Here is a 16,724-nt window from a genome sequence, read left to right as displayed (position 1 = left end):
CAGTAAAAAACAAAATCAAACCACAGAAGGGCAAAGAATGTCTACAGGAAATCCAACTCTAACTTCTAAAGAACGTTAACACTCACATTTTGGTGACTTAACGTAAAAGGTGCAGGAGTGCACCAAGGGGACATGCTGGAGCTCTGGGCTCTGGCTGTGAGTCTGGGTAACCAAGGGATCTCTTATCAATCTGCTTTCTCATTTGGAGATAAAGGTAAACTATAATGATCTGTAAGGCTCTATTTCGACTCCAACTTTTCCTAGATTGTTATGGTCAAGTTTTTAGCTGCTTGAAAACAGGAACAGAAAACTGATTTTGCCCCCACTTCCCACAAAAACATCCTTTGTCAAGAAAACTTTGAGTCTTATTTTCATATTTCCTTCCAACCAATAAGAAAAATAATAAAAGGAGACATATTTAGTGCTTGTGCATCTTCTAATCAGACACTATTAATCATTTCTTTTAAAATTAAATTACCTACCTCACTGGGTGTTGTGAGGATTAATTCATTAGTGTTTGTAAAGCACTTTGAGATCCTCAGGTCAAAGGCGCTATAGAAGTGCAAAGTAGTAGTATTATTACTAGATTCTTGCTTATTTAAGGAATTTCACAATCCTTTAAAAGCTAACTCTGTGTTATGATTTAGACATCTGTTCATAAAGCCCTGCATTTTATCCACATTACTTTTAACTCTTTTTGAAGATAGTATAGAGACAGGGACAGAATGTTTGGAAGCAAATGATAAATTAACTTTGATCTACAAATGGAGGGGGAGACTAAGGGAAAATCTAGTGTGACAAATTTTGTTTAGTATAAAATTTTAGTGAGAAATCTAGTCAATCAGGTTCAGAAGTGTGCCTATGTTATACACAAAACCAAACCAACCCTACTTTAATCACAGATTCTGCAATGAGAAATGCCTTTCTTCAAAGAGAAAGGAAAACAATTTTCAAATCCACTTTAAAGAGGGGTAACTAACTTGTAAATTACGTACATTACATGTGTACACATGCAACTATCATTTAAAACCTTTATACTTAAATTGCAGTAACGGTATTAGTATAAACTGATTATCAAAATAGTTGAGCAGCTTTTTCCTTTAAACCAGGCTCCCACCCCTAATTACACAAGGCAAATTATACACTGAGAAGAGGTCAAAACAATTTTACTTTATGGAATTTTAGGAGAAAAAAAATGAGGGCCAAGGCTATAAAACCAGTTAAAATCTTGTATAACACACTTCTCACTCCTTTCTCTAACCAAATCCTCTCACAATTAAAACAACACACATATGGACACAGACACACAAAGTAAAAGAACTAGAGCTATTTATACATTCAATATTCTGCTTGATATACAACAAATTTTTAAAGAAAAATTTGCCAACATCCTCTGATGAGATTCTCCAGCATAAGCTGCAGTCCCAAGAGCCAACTGAAATTTAGATATCAAACTTTAAACACTTACCTCCTGCTCCTGCTGAAAGATGACAACTCTACCACCTTTATCTCCGGTTGCTAGTAACTCTCCAGAATGATTAAATTCTACTGTAGAAATTATATCTGCTGTATAATTGAAACAAACAAAAAAGACATTAGTTCTTCTCTCCCAACTCACAACAGAGTTTCTTACTAAGAACTCAGCTATGTTTTCCTAATATATTCCAAGTCTATATTCCAAGTCAACCTGCCCTCAGAAATAAAGTAAATCTAAAGTTCTTTCATGAATATTTTGAGTCATGAATATTTGGTTCACTCCTCCCACAAAACTCTCCCCGAAATAAACCAATGACACTATTTTTGTTTAAAATAGGCACATAACCAACAAAAAATATCAGTGCTTTATTAATAATTCACTAAATTCATGAATATAAAGAAATAACGCATGAAACATTCCATGATAGCACCATTAAACATTAATAATTATTGTGCTAATTTTTTCTTATATACTTCTGATAAGCTGATATACGCAAACCCAAAGAAGGTCTATAAAATTAAGACAGATATAACTAAAATGGGGAAATTCTTTAAATGCAAAAATAATTTCAGATAGAACTTTTAACAATCATAAATAAATAAATTCAAATTATGGTCTCAAACAAATATTTGTAAATAGAACACACTTATACCAGCAATGCTTTGTGCTATGCACCTTCAAAATGCACAGCTCTTCTTGTGGTTCCCACACACAGACACAGCAGGGGCTACTAGAATCAGTCATGTTACACACTCAAAGTCAGTGCTAACTTCACAGTCAAGTTCAAATGAAATTATCAGGTTTTTTTCCTTGCTTTTTGACACCAGTCATTTTCCTAAAGAAAAAAATCTAAGTTACAGAATTGGGCATTAAGATAAAGCAATCACACTACACAATTCCCCACTGTTACAAGTTCTTCACTACTAAGCATTATGCTAAATTAGGGAAGACCCCATCAAACGCATGTTACATAAAAAAGCAAACTCTTACTATGGGCGAAGGGTTATTTTCTTGCCAACATTAGCTCACTGTAAGAATTTTAAAAGTGACTTTATATAATAATGGAGAAGGAAATGGCAACCCACTCCAGGATTCTTGCCTGGAAAATCCCATGGATGGAGGATCCTGGTCGGCTACAGTCCATGGGGTCTCAAAGAGTCGGACATAACTGAGTGACTTCACTTCACTTATATGATAAAGAACATTATATACTTTAAATTTTAAAACTTACTGACCAACATAGCACATCAATAAACTGACCAGCACTGCATTTTATCATTTTCATTTCAGTGATTTTTCCGAGTTGAGTCTGAGTCTGCAAAGCTTTCTTTGCTTCTTCCATTGTCTAGGTCCAAGGCACTTTATCTTTCTGGAACTCTGAGAACTTACTGAAAGTTATACATACTCTCCTAAGGAACTGTACACATTTAAGTACACACAAAAATTTGCATGTAATTTCAAAAGGTCTGGACAGCACCCCATCTCCAGCTTAAAACCTTTGGCCCAGACAACTCACCATGGCTGGTGCCATCAGGAGGAAGGAATAAATCTAGCGTTTACGCTACATGTATATGTAACACCAAGGTGTAAAACTGAATATACTGTACTATTCTATAAAGCCCAACATCAACCAGTACTTAAAAGTCATTCTATTAGGTGCTCTGTATTTACTTCTGTATTGAGTATAATAAGGGATTAAAAGTACACAGTCCTTGCACTAAAGTACACTATAGCACAGTTCCAGAGAGGAAGTAAGCAGGGCTAACTATTGGACAGAGCAAATAGCGACATCTTACTTGTAGGTCAGATTCTAAAATCAGGGAATAAGGGGGGAAAAAACTCCCACACACAGTAAAAATTATCTTTAAATTCAAATCCCTCAGACAGGCACCACTTTGGAGATGCAAACTTTCTCCTGTTCTTTTAAGTCCAACTCAGCCAGTTTTCCCTACAGCATTCATACTTTGTATTTCCCATGAAATGAACTAGTTAATTTGGCTACAAAGTCATGCTATACCAAAAACTCCTGACCTCTGGACTCCAGTATATACTCTTGGCTTGGTAAAATGCTCACACTTCATACCAACTCCAGATTCATTCTCCTGTTCACTCAATGGAGTAACAGGAAGTCATATAGGCTGAGGAACCCTAGAAACAACTGACCTAAACAGCAAGAGGCTGACTGTCAGGAAACGACAAGAGCCAAAGATTTACACTATAAGTCAACCCACATTAAATCCTTGAGGGTGGGAAATACAGAGAGAAAGGCAAATAATTTTCTCATTTCAGCTATTTTTAAGGTATTATTGTTTTGTGACTATTTATCTTGCCAAAAGGCAATGAATAAACATAAAATTTCAGAAATAGCTAACTAAGACACTGATGCTTAGGTGAATAGTACAGTGGAATTTTATCTGGGGGACAGGTACGCAGATTCACGGATTCCTCACTGATTTTTTTTAACTGCATATTTCAGATAGGTAAGTTATTTTCATGACTTGTGTGGTGAAATTAAATAGGCACATGCCCAGGTGTTCCTTCCTCCTTCCCATCAAATGAAGCAGAAATGACACGCCGTGACTCCTGCAGGCTCGGCCGTCCACGCGTGAAGTCAGACAGCCACGGTGCACATAAGCCCCTATTAAACCTCCAAGTGTATGAATGCTTTCAAAGTTGTTCTCAGTTGTAAAATGCCTAGATCTTACAAGGTCTTCTTGGGAATATGACATATAAAAAGGATGAATAACAGGGAGAATAAAATCAAATTCTGCTTTATAGTCCAAGAGAAATTTATCCAGGAATCCATTAAGGAGTACTCTATGAAAGTGAACTTTGAGCTGTATGTGCCTCTGCAGCACACTAGCATGCGAGGAAGGGGATATGGGTTTGCAACCACCCAAACCTGAGACCTCCAGCCTGGAGCCCGCACTTGACCTCAGAGTGCCATACAAACATTTTTGCTCTCAAGTATGCCACGATGTGGAAAAGATAAGGAAGCATGGCTCTAAAAATAGTGCTCCCATACTGTGAGTAGCGATACCCAGATGAGACTGGTCAAATACTGCTATCTTGTGTTTTTGAAAATAACAATAACCCTGCTCCTAGAAAATATTCTTCATTGCTCTGATTTCTATACCATTAAAAAAAAATTACACAGTAGATGATGGCAGGAATAGCACTGTTCAGCAGAAATCTGTTACCATACAGAGGTCCTGTATCTGCGCTGCTCAGTAAGCCACGTGTGTCTCCTGGATTTTTAAGTTTAGCCATATATGGCTAGGGGTTACTGTACTGGAGCGTTTAGGTCTAAAACATTACAGAGTAGACACTGACTTTTAAAAGACAAGAATGCTGAAGCTAAGAGAATTCTGAAACTTTAAACAGGTAAAATAAAACTACTGTGTGCGCACACTCCCAGACTGTTACCTCAAGGAGCAGGCTGAAAATATGAATGTACTTTATGAAAATTCGGATTCCTGGATACTATTTTTAAAACAAAGTATTAATGAAAGCCTTGGAAACTTCTGAACACTTTACTCTTGAGATTAATAAAAAGGAAGGACTCTGGATGAGAACATCAGTCAAGGATCCTCTACTGTGCATTATATTAAGTCAACACACAGCCATTCTATGCACCTTAAAGACAGGGATCGAAAGGCACAATCTGACTGCTGGTAAGAAAACTTAACCACAGTGTTTTCGACCTGTGATGTGAAATTCTACATAGTATTAATAAAAACCAGGAAATTTATAACGTGTTATATAAAATGGAATTCAATTTCTTCCAACCTTTTTTTCCTAAACCATCAGCATCCAGGTTTCATCCTAAGAAGATGCTATGACTGCTTTCTTTTGGGGGCAAGAATGGTTAACTGGTGGTGGGGGGACGACAACAACGCAATTTCTGGTCTGTCTTTACTTCATCAGGCACACCACACCGTTTCCTTGTTACCCACCTTCTCTATTTCTTATGTACTCTAATCAGTGGAAAAGGACACAGACAGCCAATGGTTAAAAAATACAACACATTCAATATAAAAATCTCATGATGGAAAATTAATAGACAATATACATGCATAAATGGTAGTAATTAACAATAATTACTATATATTAAGTGATCAAATTATTATTAGCTCTGACATTCTCTAAATACATCAACTCCTGCACTGTAAGACACTTTATGGGTTACTCAGTGATTTTATAATTCCACTTGAGGACTATAGTTCAAACAAATTATCTGAAGAAACCAATTAAAATTAGCACCAACACGGTTATATGTGAATTATCTACATACAGGCATACTTCATTTACTGCACTTCCCTTTACTGTGCTTCATAGATACTGTGCTTTTAACAAATTGGAGGCAACCCTGTGTAGACAAAGTCTATCAAAGCTATTTTTCCAACAGCATTTACCCTCTTAATATCTCTGTGTCACATTTTGGCAATTGTCTCAATATGCCAAACTTTTTCATTATTATGCTTTTAACAGTGATCTGTGATCAGTGGTCGTAAATAGTACTATTGCAAAAAGACTACAATTTGCTGAAGACTCAGATGGTAGTTAGCATTTTTTTCTAGCAATAAAGCATTTTTCCAACTACGATATGCACATTTTTGGGGACGTAACTCTATCTCACACTTAGAGACCACAGCACATTGTAAACAACGTTTATATGCGCTGGGAAACAGGAAAATTCATGTGACTCTACTTACTGCAGTCGTCTAGAGCCACACCCTGAATGTCTGAGATGTGCCCATAATGAAATAAACGTATTTCAAACATCCAATAATGAGGAGATATAAAAGCAATCTTAGTACCTAGGTTGGAAAATTATGGCCTGCCAGCTATTTTTGTAAAGAACCTCTTATTGGAACCCAGCCATGCCCATTTGTTTACATATTGTCTTTGGCTGCTTTCAACTGACAACAGCAGGGCTGAATAGTTGGAGACAAGACTGAAAATATTTACTATCTGGTCCTTTACAGAAGATGCTTGTCAACCACTACTCAAGTATATTAACACAAATGAGTGCTGCGCTAAGTCGCTTCAGGCGTGTCTAACCCTTTGTGACCCCACGAACTGTAGCCCACCAGGCTCCACTGTCCTTTGGATTCTCCAAGCAAGAATAAATGAATATTAACATTAAAAGAACAAGTATGATTTATCTGGGGACAGAGACCCGATAAACTAATGTCAAAGCACACACTATCTACAGAAAGATTCACTATAATATGCCAAGCAGTGTACTAAATGAGCATTTATATATATATTCTCATTTAATCCTTATAATGCCACCGTGATAGAGACATCACTTTCAATTAACAGGAGAGTGTACAAAAGCACTGAGACATTAAGTAACTTGCCTTTCACACCTCTGTCAAGTGTCAAAGCCAGGAGTCAAATTTAGCAGGTGTGAACAATCGTATGTATAAGGAGGCAGCACAAAATTCTAGAAGTCACTGGATGATGAAGAAATAAATAAGTGTTCAGTTTACTGCTTCTTTTTCGCTGCCAAAATGCCTGTGTTCAATAAAACATTTAAGGTCAAACTACATCGACTTTACACTATTTACTAATGATCTCATTACAATTACTGGTCTGGCCCTACAATAAAACTAAGCATTTTTCCAGCACCTGCTATACTCCAGGGGCTGGGTGATCCAGAGTCTAAACTGTACCCTTTAAAGAGGTTTAATAAGCAACATATTATTAAAACAGGTAAACAGCTAACCAAGAAAAGACTTAGTAAATGTTTAAAAGAACCAAAGAAGGAATATTGTAAGCATTATAAAATGAATTCTAAGACATAAAGACTGAGTAAATATATAAAGAAGCTCCCTTTATTCTAAAAATAAAGGGGGAGGAAATCAACTGGAAGAAACTGCTCACACATATGTTTAACATTCTGGATTATACAGTCCCCAAAGTTTCACTTGAAACAGTTAACATAGCATCCATTGAATGCTGACACACCTGATTCTGTTATTTTTGTCAATAGGCTTACTATTTTTTAATTTTTGCTGACTTGGAATTTTTATTGTTAAATATATATATATAAATGAAACAGGAATGTGCAGTATTCTTTCAATAAAACTGTCAGGTCAGAAACATTTTACTTAACCCTAAATTCAACTTTATCTTTCTTCCACCCAGAAAACAATGCAAACTGTAACTTATCTCTCAAATTCACCTGCTCACAAAAACTTTACTTCACCCTCCCTGTGCTGTCACTGAGACATCAGTAGTATAAGCCGCCTATAAAAGCAGCTCATATTTATACACTGCTTGCAGGGCACTGTGCTCAATACCCTCAATACGGCTAGTCTTTAAAGCTAAGCAACAGAGAAGAAAATTTTAAAGGTTAATACTCATAAAATAATATAAACATTGTTACAGTAAATAGTTCTAAAAATTCAGGCACATTTGCCTTATGCATCACGAGACAGCATAAATCTCAAGACAAGAGGTTTGAAATATTCACACAGAAAAACATGAAGTTCACAAAAATTCTAGGAATAATCACTGCTTCTTAATATTCTACATTCTGAATATTATCTCAAAAGGGACTGCTCTGGGGAGAAAGTGAGTGTCACCGAAGACTCGCTGCAAGAGCAGCTGCCAGCATGGCCTTCTAGGTATCAAAGGAAACTTTCAGGTCTGGAAGAAAACAAGTTTATTAGCAAGTTGGCTATGCTGAATCTTACCTTTCTGCAAATAGTACTTAATTACCCTTAAAACTCTACCAAGGTAATCAGTCTTCTTTCCTTTTTGTTATATTTCAGTAAAAACAAAGAACATTAAAGCTAACTGCATAAACTGTCTCCACAAAGTACCCAATGAAAACATGAAGTAACTTTTAGCACTTCAAAAAGGTTGAAGTGAAAGAGAAAAATCAAAATTAAAAGTCTGTAATTGGTCTTCTGCTTCTAGCCATGGGGAAGCAAGACAATCTGGATTCAGCCTCTAGCTGGGAATGACTAGAAAATGAACAGAGAGAAAGTTCAAGGGATCTACAGAAATCACTTAGAATCTTTGAAGAGTTTAATACTGATTGAGGATAGCAGGGCATGGCAACCCACTCCACTATTCTTGCCTAGAGAATCCCTCGGACAGAGGAGCTTGGCAGGCTGCAGTCCATGGGGCCACAAAGAGTTGGACATGACTGAAGCGACCAAGCATGCATGCATGCACACACGTAATGGTATAACACTCCACAAGGCCTACAAAAGAACTATCCGGAAGCTTACAAGGTCTCAAAATAAACAGAGATCCCACTCAGCCAGAGGAGGCTGGTTGACAATGGTTTAATCGATAATTTGTGTCTGACTCTTGCAACACCATGGACTGCAGTCCCCCGGAATCCTTTGTCCATGGGATTTTCCAGGCAAGAATACTGCTGTGGGTTGCCAATTCCTTCTCCAAGTGATCTTCCTGACCCAAGGATCAAACCCAGGTCTCTTGCATTGCATGCAGTTTCTTTACCAACTGAGCCACCAGCCAGAGTAGAGAAATGTAATTAACAAGACATCAGGTGGAGCCCTCAGAAGAGTATCACCTCAGAGATCAAGTCAGCGCAAAACTGAATTCATCCTGACAAAGCTTCACATTGAAGAATTGATCTCAAGTAACTTAATTATGTGCAAGAACAAAACCCAACACTCAACAATGCAAATTCACAATTGTCTGGGGTCTAAAATCATCAGGAACATAAGAAAGCAGGAAAATGTAAGCCATAACCAGAAGAAAAATAAGCCAATAGAAACAGAACCAGAAATGCCAAAAATGACAGACGAATCATTTCTGGAAGACAAGGACCTTAAAATAGCTGTCATAAATACACTCCATATGCTTAAGACAAAGGAACATGTTAAAATGAAAAGTATACTATCTGAAATGAAAGATACATTGAATGTGATTAACAACAGATTAGATGCTGCAACAGAAAAGATCAAGAACTTGAAGGTCTCATAACAGACTCACAACAAAATGATACAGAGGGGAAAAGAACAAAGACTTGCCTTGCAGGAGAAGATCTAGTGTTCCAACATGCGTATCACTGCAGTCCCAGGGGAAAAGTTGGGGAATATTTGAAAAAACGACCAGCATGGAAGTGCTCCAGCATGATGACATTACATGCAGAATAATCAAACCAAGGTATACACGCAGCCTTACAAAGGTACACAGTAGTGGCAACTCAATCAATTTCATTAGTCTTGTTCTTTAGGATTTGACTGCAAAATCATGAAGAATTCCGACATTTCAAAGCATAATGTTTCCCTAATTTACAAAGTAAACTTTAGTATATAAACACATGCAAAAACAAAAATAGAGTTGGGTTTTTAGGCTTAGAAAATAGTTTTTTTCAACACCACAAACACGGCAAAATATTCTAAATAATGCAGACTATGGGATAACTTCTTCTAGTTCAAGACTGTCCTGAAAACTGCAGAATAGCTAGTACAATCAAGCCTATGCCTAGTAAATGCCAATAATGCCTTCACTCATTGGTAAAATTAGATAAAAAAAAGAATTCAATAGGACAAGAGTTTATATTATGTTTATATTTATTTGATAAAAGGTATGGTGAAGATGTAGCAGTCATAAATCTTATGCCCAAAGATTGTTACTTTATATATTTCAGGGTTACCAGGAGTAGAAGAGTTGACAATAATTGTCCAGAAGCTGGACAAATCCTTTTCCATGCCTGACAGATTAAAAATAGGTGGGGCAGGAGGCAGGGAAGGGGGGAAAAGAAGGGACAGACACATGAAAAATGTAACTGATACACACACAGAACTTTATACCAATACAAAATATATTATTTCTTCAAAAGAGCTTTTTTTTTTAATCTGAAAAACTCATGTTTACTGAGAGAGTCCCTTAAGGAATTCTAAAAACCACACTGTCTAAGCATAATAAAATTAGCTAATGATAAGTAACTACTGGTTCCAATCAACTACTTAGTAACCTTAAAACTGTAAGGACAGGGACAAAAATCAGTACTGCAATAAAAATATTTTTGAAGATTTACAGGAACATAAGTATATAAATATTTAAGATAGTATTGTTCTTCTTAAAAATAAAAAGATACAAGAATCACTATAAAACTAACTTAAAAACTGAAATAAAAAACCTGAAATCCCACCACAAGGAGTAACCACCATAGGTACTAAATGAACAATCTTTTAGCAAACTCATGCAAACTGCAAAAAATGTATCAGATGTATTCATATATGCTATGATTTCTGAAGATCAATTTCAGTAATGAAATTACAATTAAAATTAACTTTACCTTTTTTCTGATCACACAAATTACTACTACTTTGTAAAATAACTACTTTGTTAAAAAAGAAAAAAAAAAAGATAACCATTCACTCTTAACCCCACTTCTGAGAGAATTTCAGTCCAGTATACCCTTCCAAAGTTTGTTCACATGTACTTCCCGCGCTTAGTACCAAAAAAAAAAAAAAAAATCTATTGTACTGAGAAAGAATGTTATCTATAACATATATATTTAAAAAGTTACAAATCATGCTTGATCCTGTTGGTGTAACATAAATCCATCAGAGCATCATGGAATTGGTGACCAGAGCTTAGACAGGGAGACCAGGTACAGATAGATTTTCTCATTCACATAACAGTAACAGAAACGAATGGACTAATCTCTACAAAGTAAAAAAAAAAAAGTAGTGAGGTTAGCACTACACAGTATTCAAATGACTAAACTTTTATTTAAAAACTGACAATGGCTGGTGCTGGTATTGAGTAACTGCAACCCTCCCATATAGCTGGTAGGAATGCAACCCTCTTGGGGGGAAGAAAAAAGGTTTTGAGTACTGCCAAACACAATGCAACCCAGCAATCACTACGTATTTACCCAAGTCAAATGAAAACTACTATTCATACAAAAAATCTGAATGCAAATGCTTACAGCAACTTTATTTGTAATCACCAAAAACTGGACACAACCCAAATGATTCTCAACTGGTGAATGAATAAACAATATGTGGCATATATCCGTACAATGAAGTACCACTCCACAACGAAAAGGAACAAATTATAGATACAAGCAGTAACATGAATAAAATTCAAAATGCATGATGCTAACAAAAAGAAGCCAGATTCAAAAGGTTGCACACTATATAATTCCATTTACCTGACATTCTGGAAAAGGTACAACTAGAGGGATAGAGGGAGGGTAGAGGCCAACTTCAAGGGGACATGGAACTCTCTGGAGTGACAGAACTGCTTTTTATGTTGACTATGGTAGTGACTATGTTTTTTAATTAAAAGTTGAAGAACTGTACATAAAAGGATAAATTTCACAGGATGTAAATTATACCATAAGAAAACAACAAAATCCTGGAATCTCAGACATGCCATGTGTTTCTTCTGTTTTACTTACAGGTTACAAAATGCTTTCCTGCTCCAAAACCTTCAAGGTCCTCTAAGGATTACAAGATCTGTGAAGTACTGAGTGGCATTCCATCTCCTCCATACTATGAACCCTTCCCTTAAGCATACCAACCTACTTCCTAGGACCACAGCACTCGCCACATTCTCCAGTGAAGCTCATGTTTACACCTCCCACATACATACTTATTCCCAGCCTCACTACCTCTTCTTTACCCTGGATACACTGTCTACCTTGCCTGAAATACCTTCCTTCCTCTCCTAGTTCCTTCAGCCCTTCCCTATGTGCCCCATCAGGGGAAGTTTTTTTAAAAAAGTATTAATTCACATTAGAATTCTGGTGAGGTAGAGCTACACCGGATGATTACAATCTACAGGTGTAATAAAAGAAAAATGCGATTTTTATATAAATAAATAGAAGCCAAATGGACTAGGAAAAACACTTGTATTTTTAGAAACAGTTCTTACAATGCAGCAAAACAATTCACAGAAGAAGAATACTAGTAAAACATAAGGAAACAGCCAGTCAAATTAAACTAAATACATTTTTTAATAAGACACCATTTTCTATCTCCTAGAGGGAAAATACAAATTGTTCATAAGCCTGCTATTTGCTCTATGTGCTCAGTCACTTTATACTTTTATCTACAATGCAGGTTACCTACCTACATTGTAGACAAAAGTATAAATTATTACTGTAGAAAGCTATTCCATAATTTATATCAGAAGCCACAAAACATTCATTCCTTTGGAACTTGATCAGTTCCAGAAGTCATCCTACTGAAATAATGCCCCCCAAATTTTTTAATGTATAGTCACTAATGCCTTTATAAATTATTTAAAATGTTAAAGAATATATGAGAAACATCAAATGTTCTTACTCTGCCAATGTCCTTTCACATTTTGCTCTAATCCTCCTCCATATTCACTACAAGCTCTGGCTCTTCATTAACCATTACTAGGCAAGAGCAACAAGACACCTGGGGAAACAGTCTCAGCTCTGCTATTAAGTAATAATTTGACTATGAGTAAGTCATTTAATCTTTATGAACTTCAAATTTCTTGTTTGCAAAGAAATATGGATAGATGATCTCTTCAGAGAATGTCTTAGGGCATGTACACAACTCAGATACTTAAAATCAACATATTTAAGGGAGGAAGAAAACAGAATAATGGGTGGAGGAAAATAACAAGCTTTTATTAGGATGCATGAACATCTAATATCTGAAATTAAAGACTGAAAGGACAACCTTTCCGCAAAAGCTGCATAGCTCTACCCAGGACCAGGATCTCTACTGAAGATCACAAACTGACAAAAATGGACCCCAGACTTATTTCTTCTTTAATGTGGAACTAGTTAACAATAGTGATTTACTTCCAGTCAGTTCTAAGCTACTTGATGGTGAAATAGGAATGGAACCCAGACAATGAGGCTGCTCGGCTCAACGTGCGGGAGCCACTGCTGCCACGGGGAAGCACCAGAGATTCGCACGTCATCTGTCATCACACAACTTCAGGAAATGGCATCTTCCTCACTTTTACACAAAGTCAGAGACTGCTCAATACATATACACAAAGCGGCAAAGTTCCCCATTTTTCCAATGTCACAGAACAAAAGCTGAATAACACAAGAGTTAATTGAGCTGGATCTTTTTGGCTTCTGGAAGTTTATTTTAGCCTAATTTCGGATCTACAGAAGACTTGCAAAGACAGTACAGAGTATTCCCATCTACTCTCAGGTGGCTTCTCCCACTGTTTATATCTTACATTACTATGCTACATTTGTCACAAACTAAGGAATTAATACTTGCATGTGATTAACTAAAGTCCACACTTTTGTTCAGATTTCATTTGCTTTTTCCTAGTGTTCTTTTTCAGCTCCAGGATACTGCAATTAGCTTCCTATGGTCTGTGACAATTTATCAGACTTTTCTTGTTTCTGATGACCTTGACAGTGCTGAAGAGTACTAGTTAGGTACCCTGCAGCAAGTATCTCAAGTGAGATTGCAGTGTGTTTTCCTCAAGGCCAGGCTGCAATTATGGGACTTACTGGCAGAAAGATCACAGAGATGAGATACCATTTTTAACACATCGTAGCAAGGGGACATGCTACCAGTATGACCTACTGATGATAACCTAGATCATCTGGCCAGGTATGGTCTGCAAAGCTTCTCCACCACTCACTTCACCCTCTTAAGGTACTCCAGAAGGAAATCACTAAAGGGACTGAGTGTACATGCATTAACTAAGCTCCATCTACTTGAGGGGGAGTAGCTAAATTATCTAGAATTCGTCTGGGAAATTTGTCTCTTCCCCCTCATTTATTTATCCAACCAATCATTTATCAGTAGGAATTTACAGGTATTAATGTCATACTTTGGGTTATAATCTAATAGTATGTAATTTATTGTGCTGCTCAAACTGTTCCAGATTTGGCCACTGAGAACTTTTTCAGGTTAGTTCCTGGGTCCCTTTGACATTTTCCTATTCTTCTGCTTTTTGAGAAATTTTGGAATATTCTTTTTAATGTAAACTTTCAGATAGTCTTAATATCACCACAAATTAAAAATGACTTCTCTTTCATCCTATAGTTACATACTAAATTTTAAGAACTGAACTCTCAATTCTGAAGTATAAACATACTGAAAACAAAAGGAATAACTAAAAGAAAGATTAGCACCATAACTAACTCTCATCCTTGGAGTAAGTGACCATGAGTAAGATTTCTATATGGCCCGGTGGCACAGCAGTGAAGAATCCACCTGCCAACCCAGGAGACACGGATTCAATCCCTGGGTAGGGAAGATCCCCTAGAGGAGGGCATGGCAACCCACTCCAGTATTCTTGCCTGGGAAATCCCATGGACAGAGGAGCCGGGCAGGCTACAGTCCATGGGGTCACAAAAGAGTCAGACACGACTTAGTGACTAAACAACAACAAAGATTTATATCCTAGAACAGATTCTCATTTGGTCAGCTAAGGTTCTAGAAGTTAAGAAACTGTGTGTGTCAGCCAACAACCTGGATTTCTTAATTCTAATCTTCAGGTACTGTTTTTTTTTCTTTTCAGATGTTGGGGAGACGGGGTTAAAACACAGCAGCAAACTACTCTCTGTTACAGTCAGGGGCCTGCTGTCAAAACATTCTGGCACCTTAACAGCACAGAAGTGAATTCTCATTTTGATCCAGTTTCAACAATTAGAGCTCTCATTAAGAAGCATGTTATCTTGTTTGGAATCATGACCAATTTTTACAATCTTTTCTCCTCTATTCATTAAATACAACCTATATGGCAAACAGTGGACTTCAGGATTGGCCCCACATAGCTAACTAGAATATAATTCACCCAGATTTCTTCCCAAAGGTAACTAATTCCTCCCCAGTATAAGAAAGTATTTTGTTGGATAATGCAGCCATAAAATGCTAGTTTCTTGATAAAGGGTTGGCAAGCTTTAAGTATAGTTATTTCCCTTCAGACCACTATGATGTTTCTTTATCTCTGTTGACCTCTAGAGGGAGCTCAAAGTTCTTATTATATTTTCCCCTCAAGGTCAGGACACTCCTCCCACAAATTTGATGTGTTCAAAACTTAAGAACATTTTATTTCAGCACTCCGAAGGGAAAGCTAAGTGTGTGGCATCCCCTTAGGATTGCTTGCTTCTCAGGGCTGAGTATGACATGACCTGCTCACCCGCTCCTGGGGTGAGCAGACCGCAACCATTTCTTCCTCCCCCTCCCTGACTCCTCTCTCCTGCCTGGCACTGACTAGGGCAGATCACTGCCGTCTGAAAGGCTGTGAGCACTCCTGCTGACACACGACTTTCACTGCTGCAGCCAGTGCACCACCTCCTCCCTCCAGCCAGAGAACGTTAGCACGGAGGGGAGGGGAGGCTGCTCCCATCTGCACTCAAGCACCCACCTCCAAGGACTGAGGCACTGTTATCCTACCACACTTGTACCCCATTCTTAGGGCCACATCTGCAGGGAACTTGGGCAGTAAGTGACCAGATGCCAGATGGTCATTTCCCCACTGTCAAATCACTACTTCTCCTGTCCATATGATCCTGAGGAAGTAACTCAGCACCTTAGACTTAGTTTCCTCATCTTAAAAAGACAACCTCAGAGTTGCTTTCAGGGCTAAACAGCAGTAAATGCAAAGAAATGAGCCTTGAACGAGTCACACAGCAGGCACATTGGTTAAAAAAAAAAAAAAGACATGGGCTGGGATCTAGGCTTTGTTGCATGAAGCAGAAACAAGAATTTAGCCTTATTCGTTTCTAGACTATTCTGCGGAATCCTAGTCTAAGTAAAACAGTTCTTCAAACGGTCCAGCATAGCTCCCAGGAGCCTGAGGCTAAAGCCCAAGCTAGGAACAAAGTCCTGCCACGGCCTGGCTTGCTGCTTCTCTGCAGAGACACTTACGAGGCCGCAGGCTGAAGCACAGCTGACGGGGAACAGGATCCGGTACTCCTATCTTAGTCCAAACACCCCTATGATTTCCAAGAACAACATAAAGTGCTAGCGGCCTACATAATAAGCCTTTCCTCCGCCTCTGCCTCAGTGAACCAGAACATGTTATGAGATAAGCTCCATAAAGACCACTGGCTGTCGATGCTCATACAGAACCTACATTGTAAAGCTGCCACGAGAGTCAGGGTCCATAGTGTAATTTCCAGAGATGTGTTCTGGAACCAGTCTCCCTTCTTTTTAACTTGTTCCTGGATAATCTGATATCATGTTTGGATAAAATGGAATGGAACCATACCCTCCTGCAACAAAGAACAGAAAGATAAACAGTTGCTAACACATTTAGTCTACACGGGTGATCTTAA

General features: G+C 37.6%; 1 protein-coding gene across 4 annotated transcripts in view; it reads right to left on the bottom strand.

Moving 5' to 3' along the window:
* The window catches only part of PPP2R2A (protein phosphatase 2 regulatory subunit Balpha), a 77,597-nt gene that overhangs the window by 27,555 nt on the left and 33,318 nt on the right, over positions 1-16,724 (bottom strand). For 3 of the 4 annotated variants that reach the window (XM_043453674.1, XM_043453673.1, XM_043453672.1), the window contains exon 3: positions 1,469-1,566. In XM_043453674.1, the coding sequence (XP_043309609.1) occupies positions 1,469-1,566 (98 nt within the window). Of the gene's footprint in view, positions 1-482; positions 553-1,468; positions 1,567-16,724 lie in introns of those variants that run through there. The other variant, XM_043453675.1, reaches the window with a different exon arrangement.

Source organism: Cervus canadensis, chromosome 30 (genome assembly GCF_019320065.1).
Source record: "Cervus canadensis isolate Bull #8, Minnesota chromosome 30, ASM1932006v1, whole genome shotgun sequence".
NCBI lineage: Eukaryota > Metazoa > Chordata > Mammalia > Artiodactyla > Cervidae > Cervus > Cervus canadensis.
Note: the sequence above shows the minus strand (reverse complement) of the source record. Positions and strands in the feature narration are given on the sequence as shown.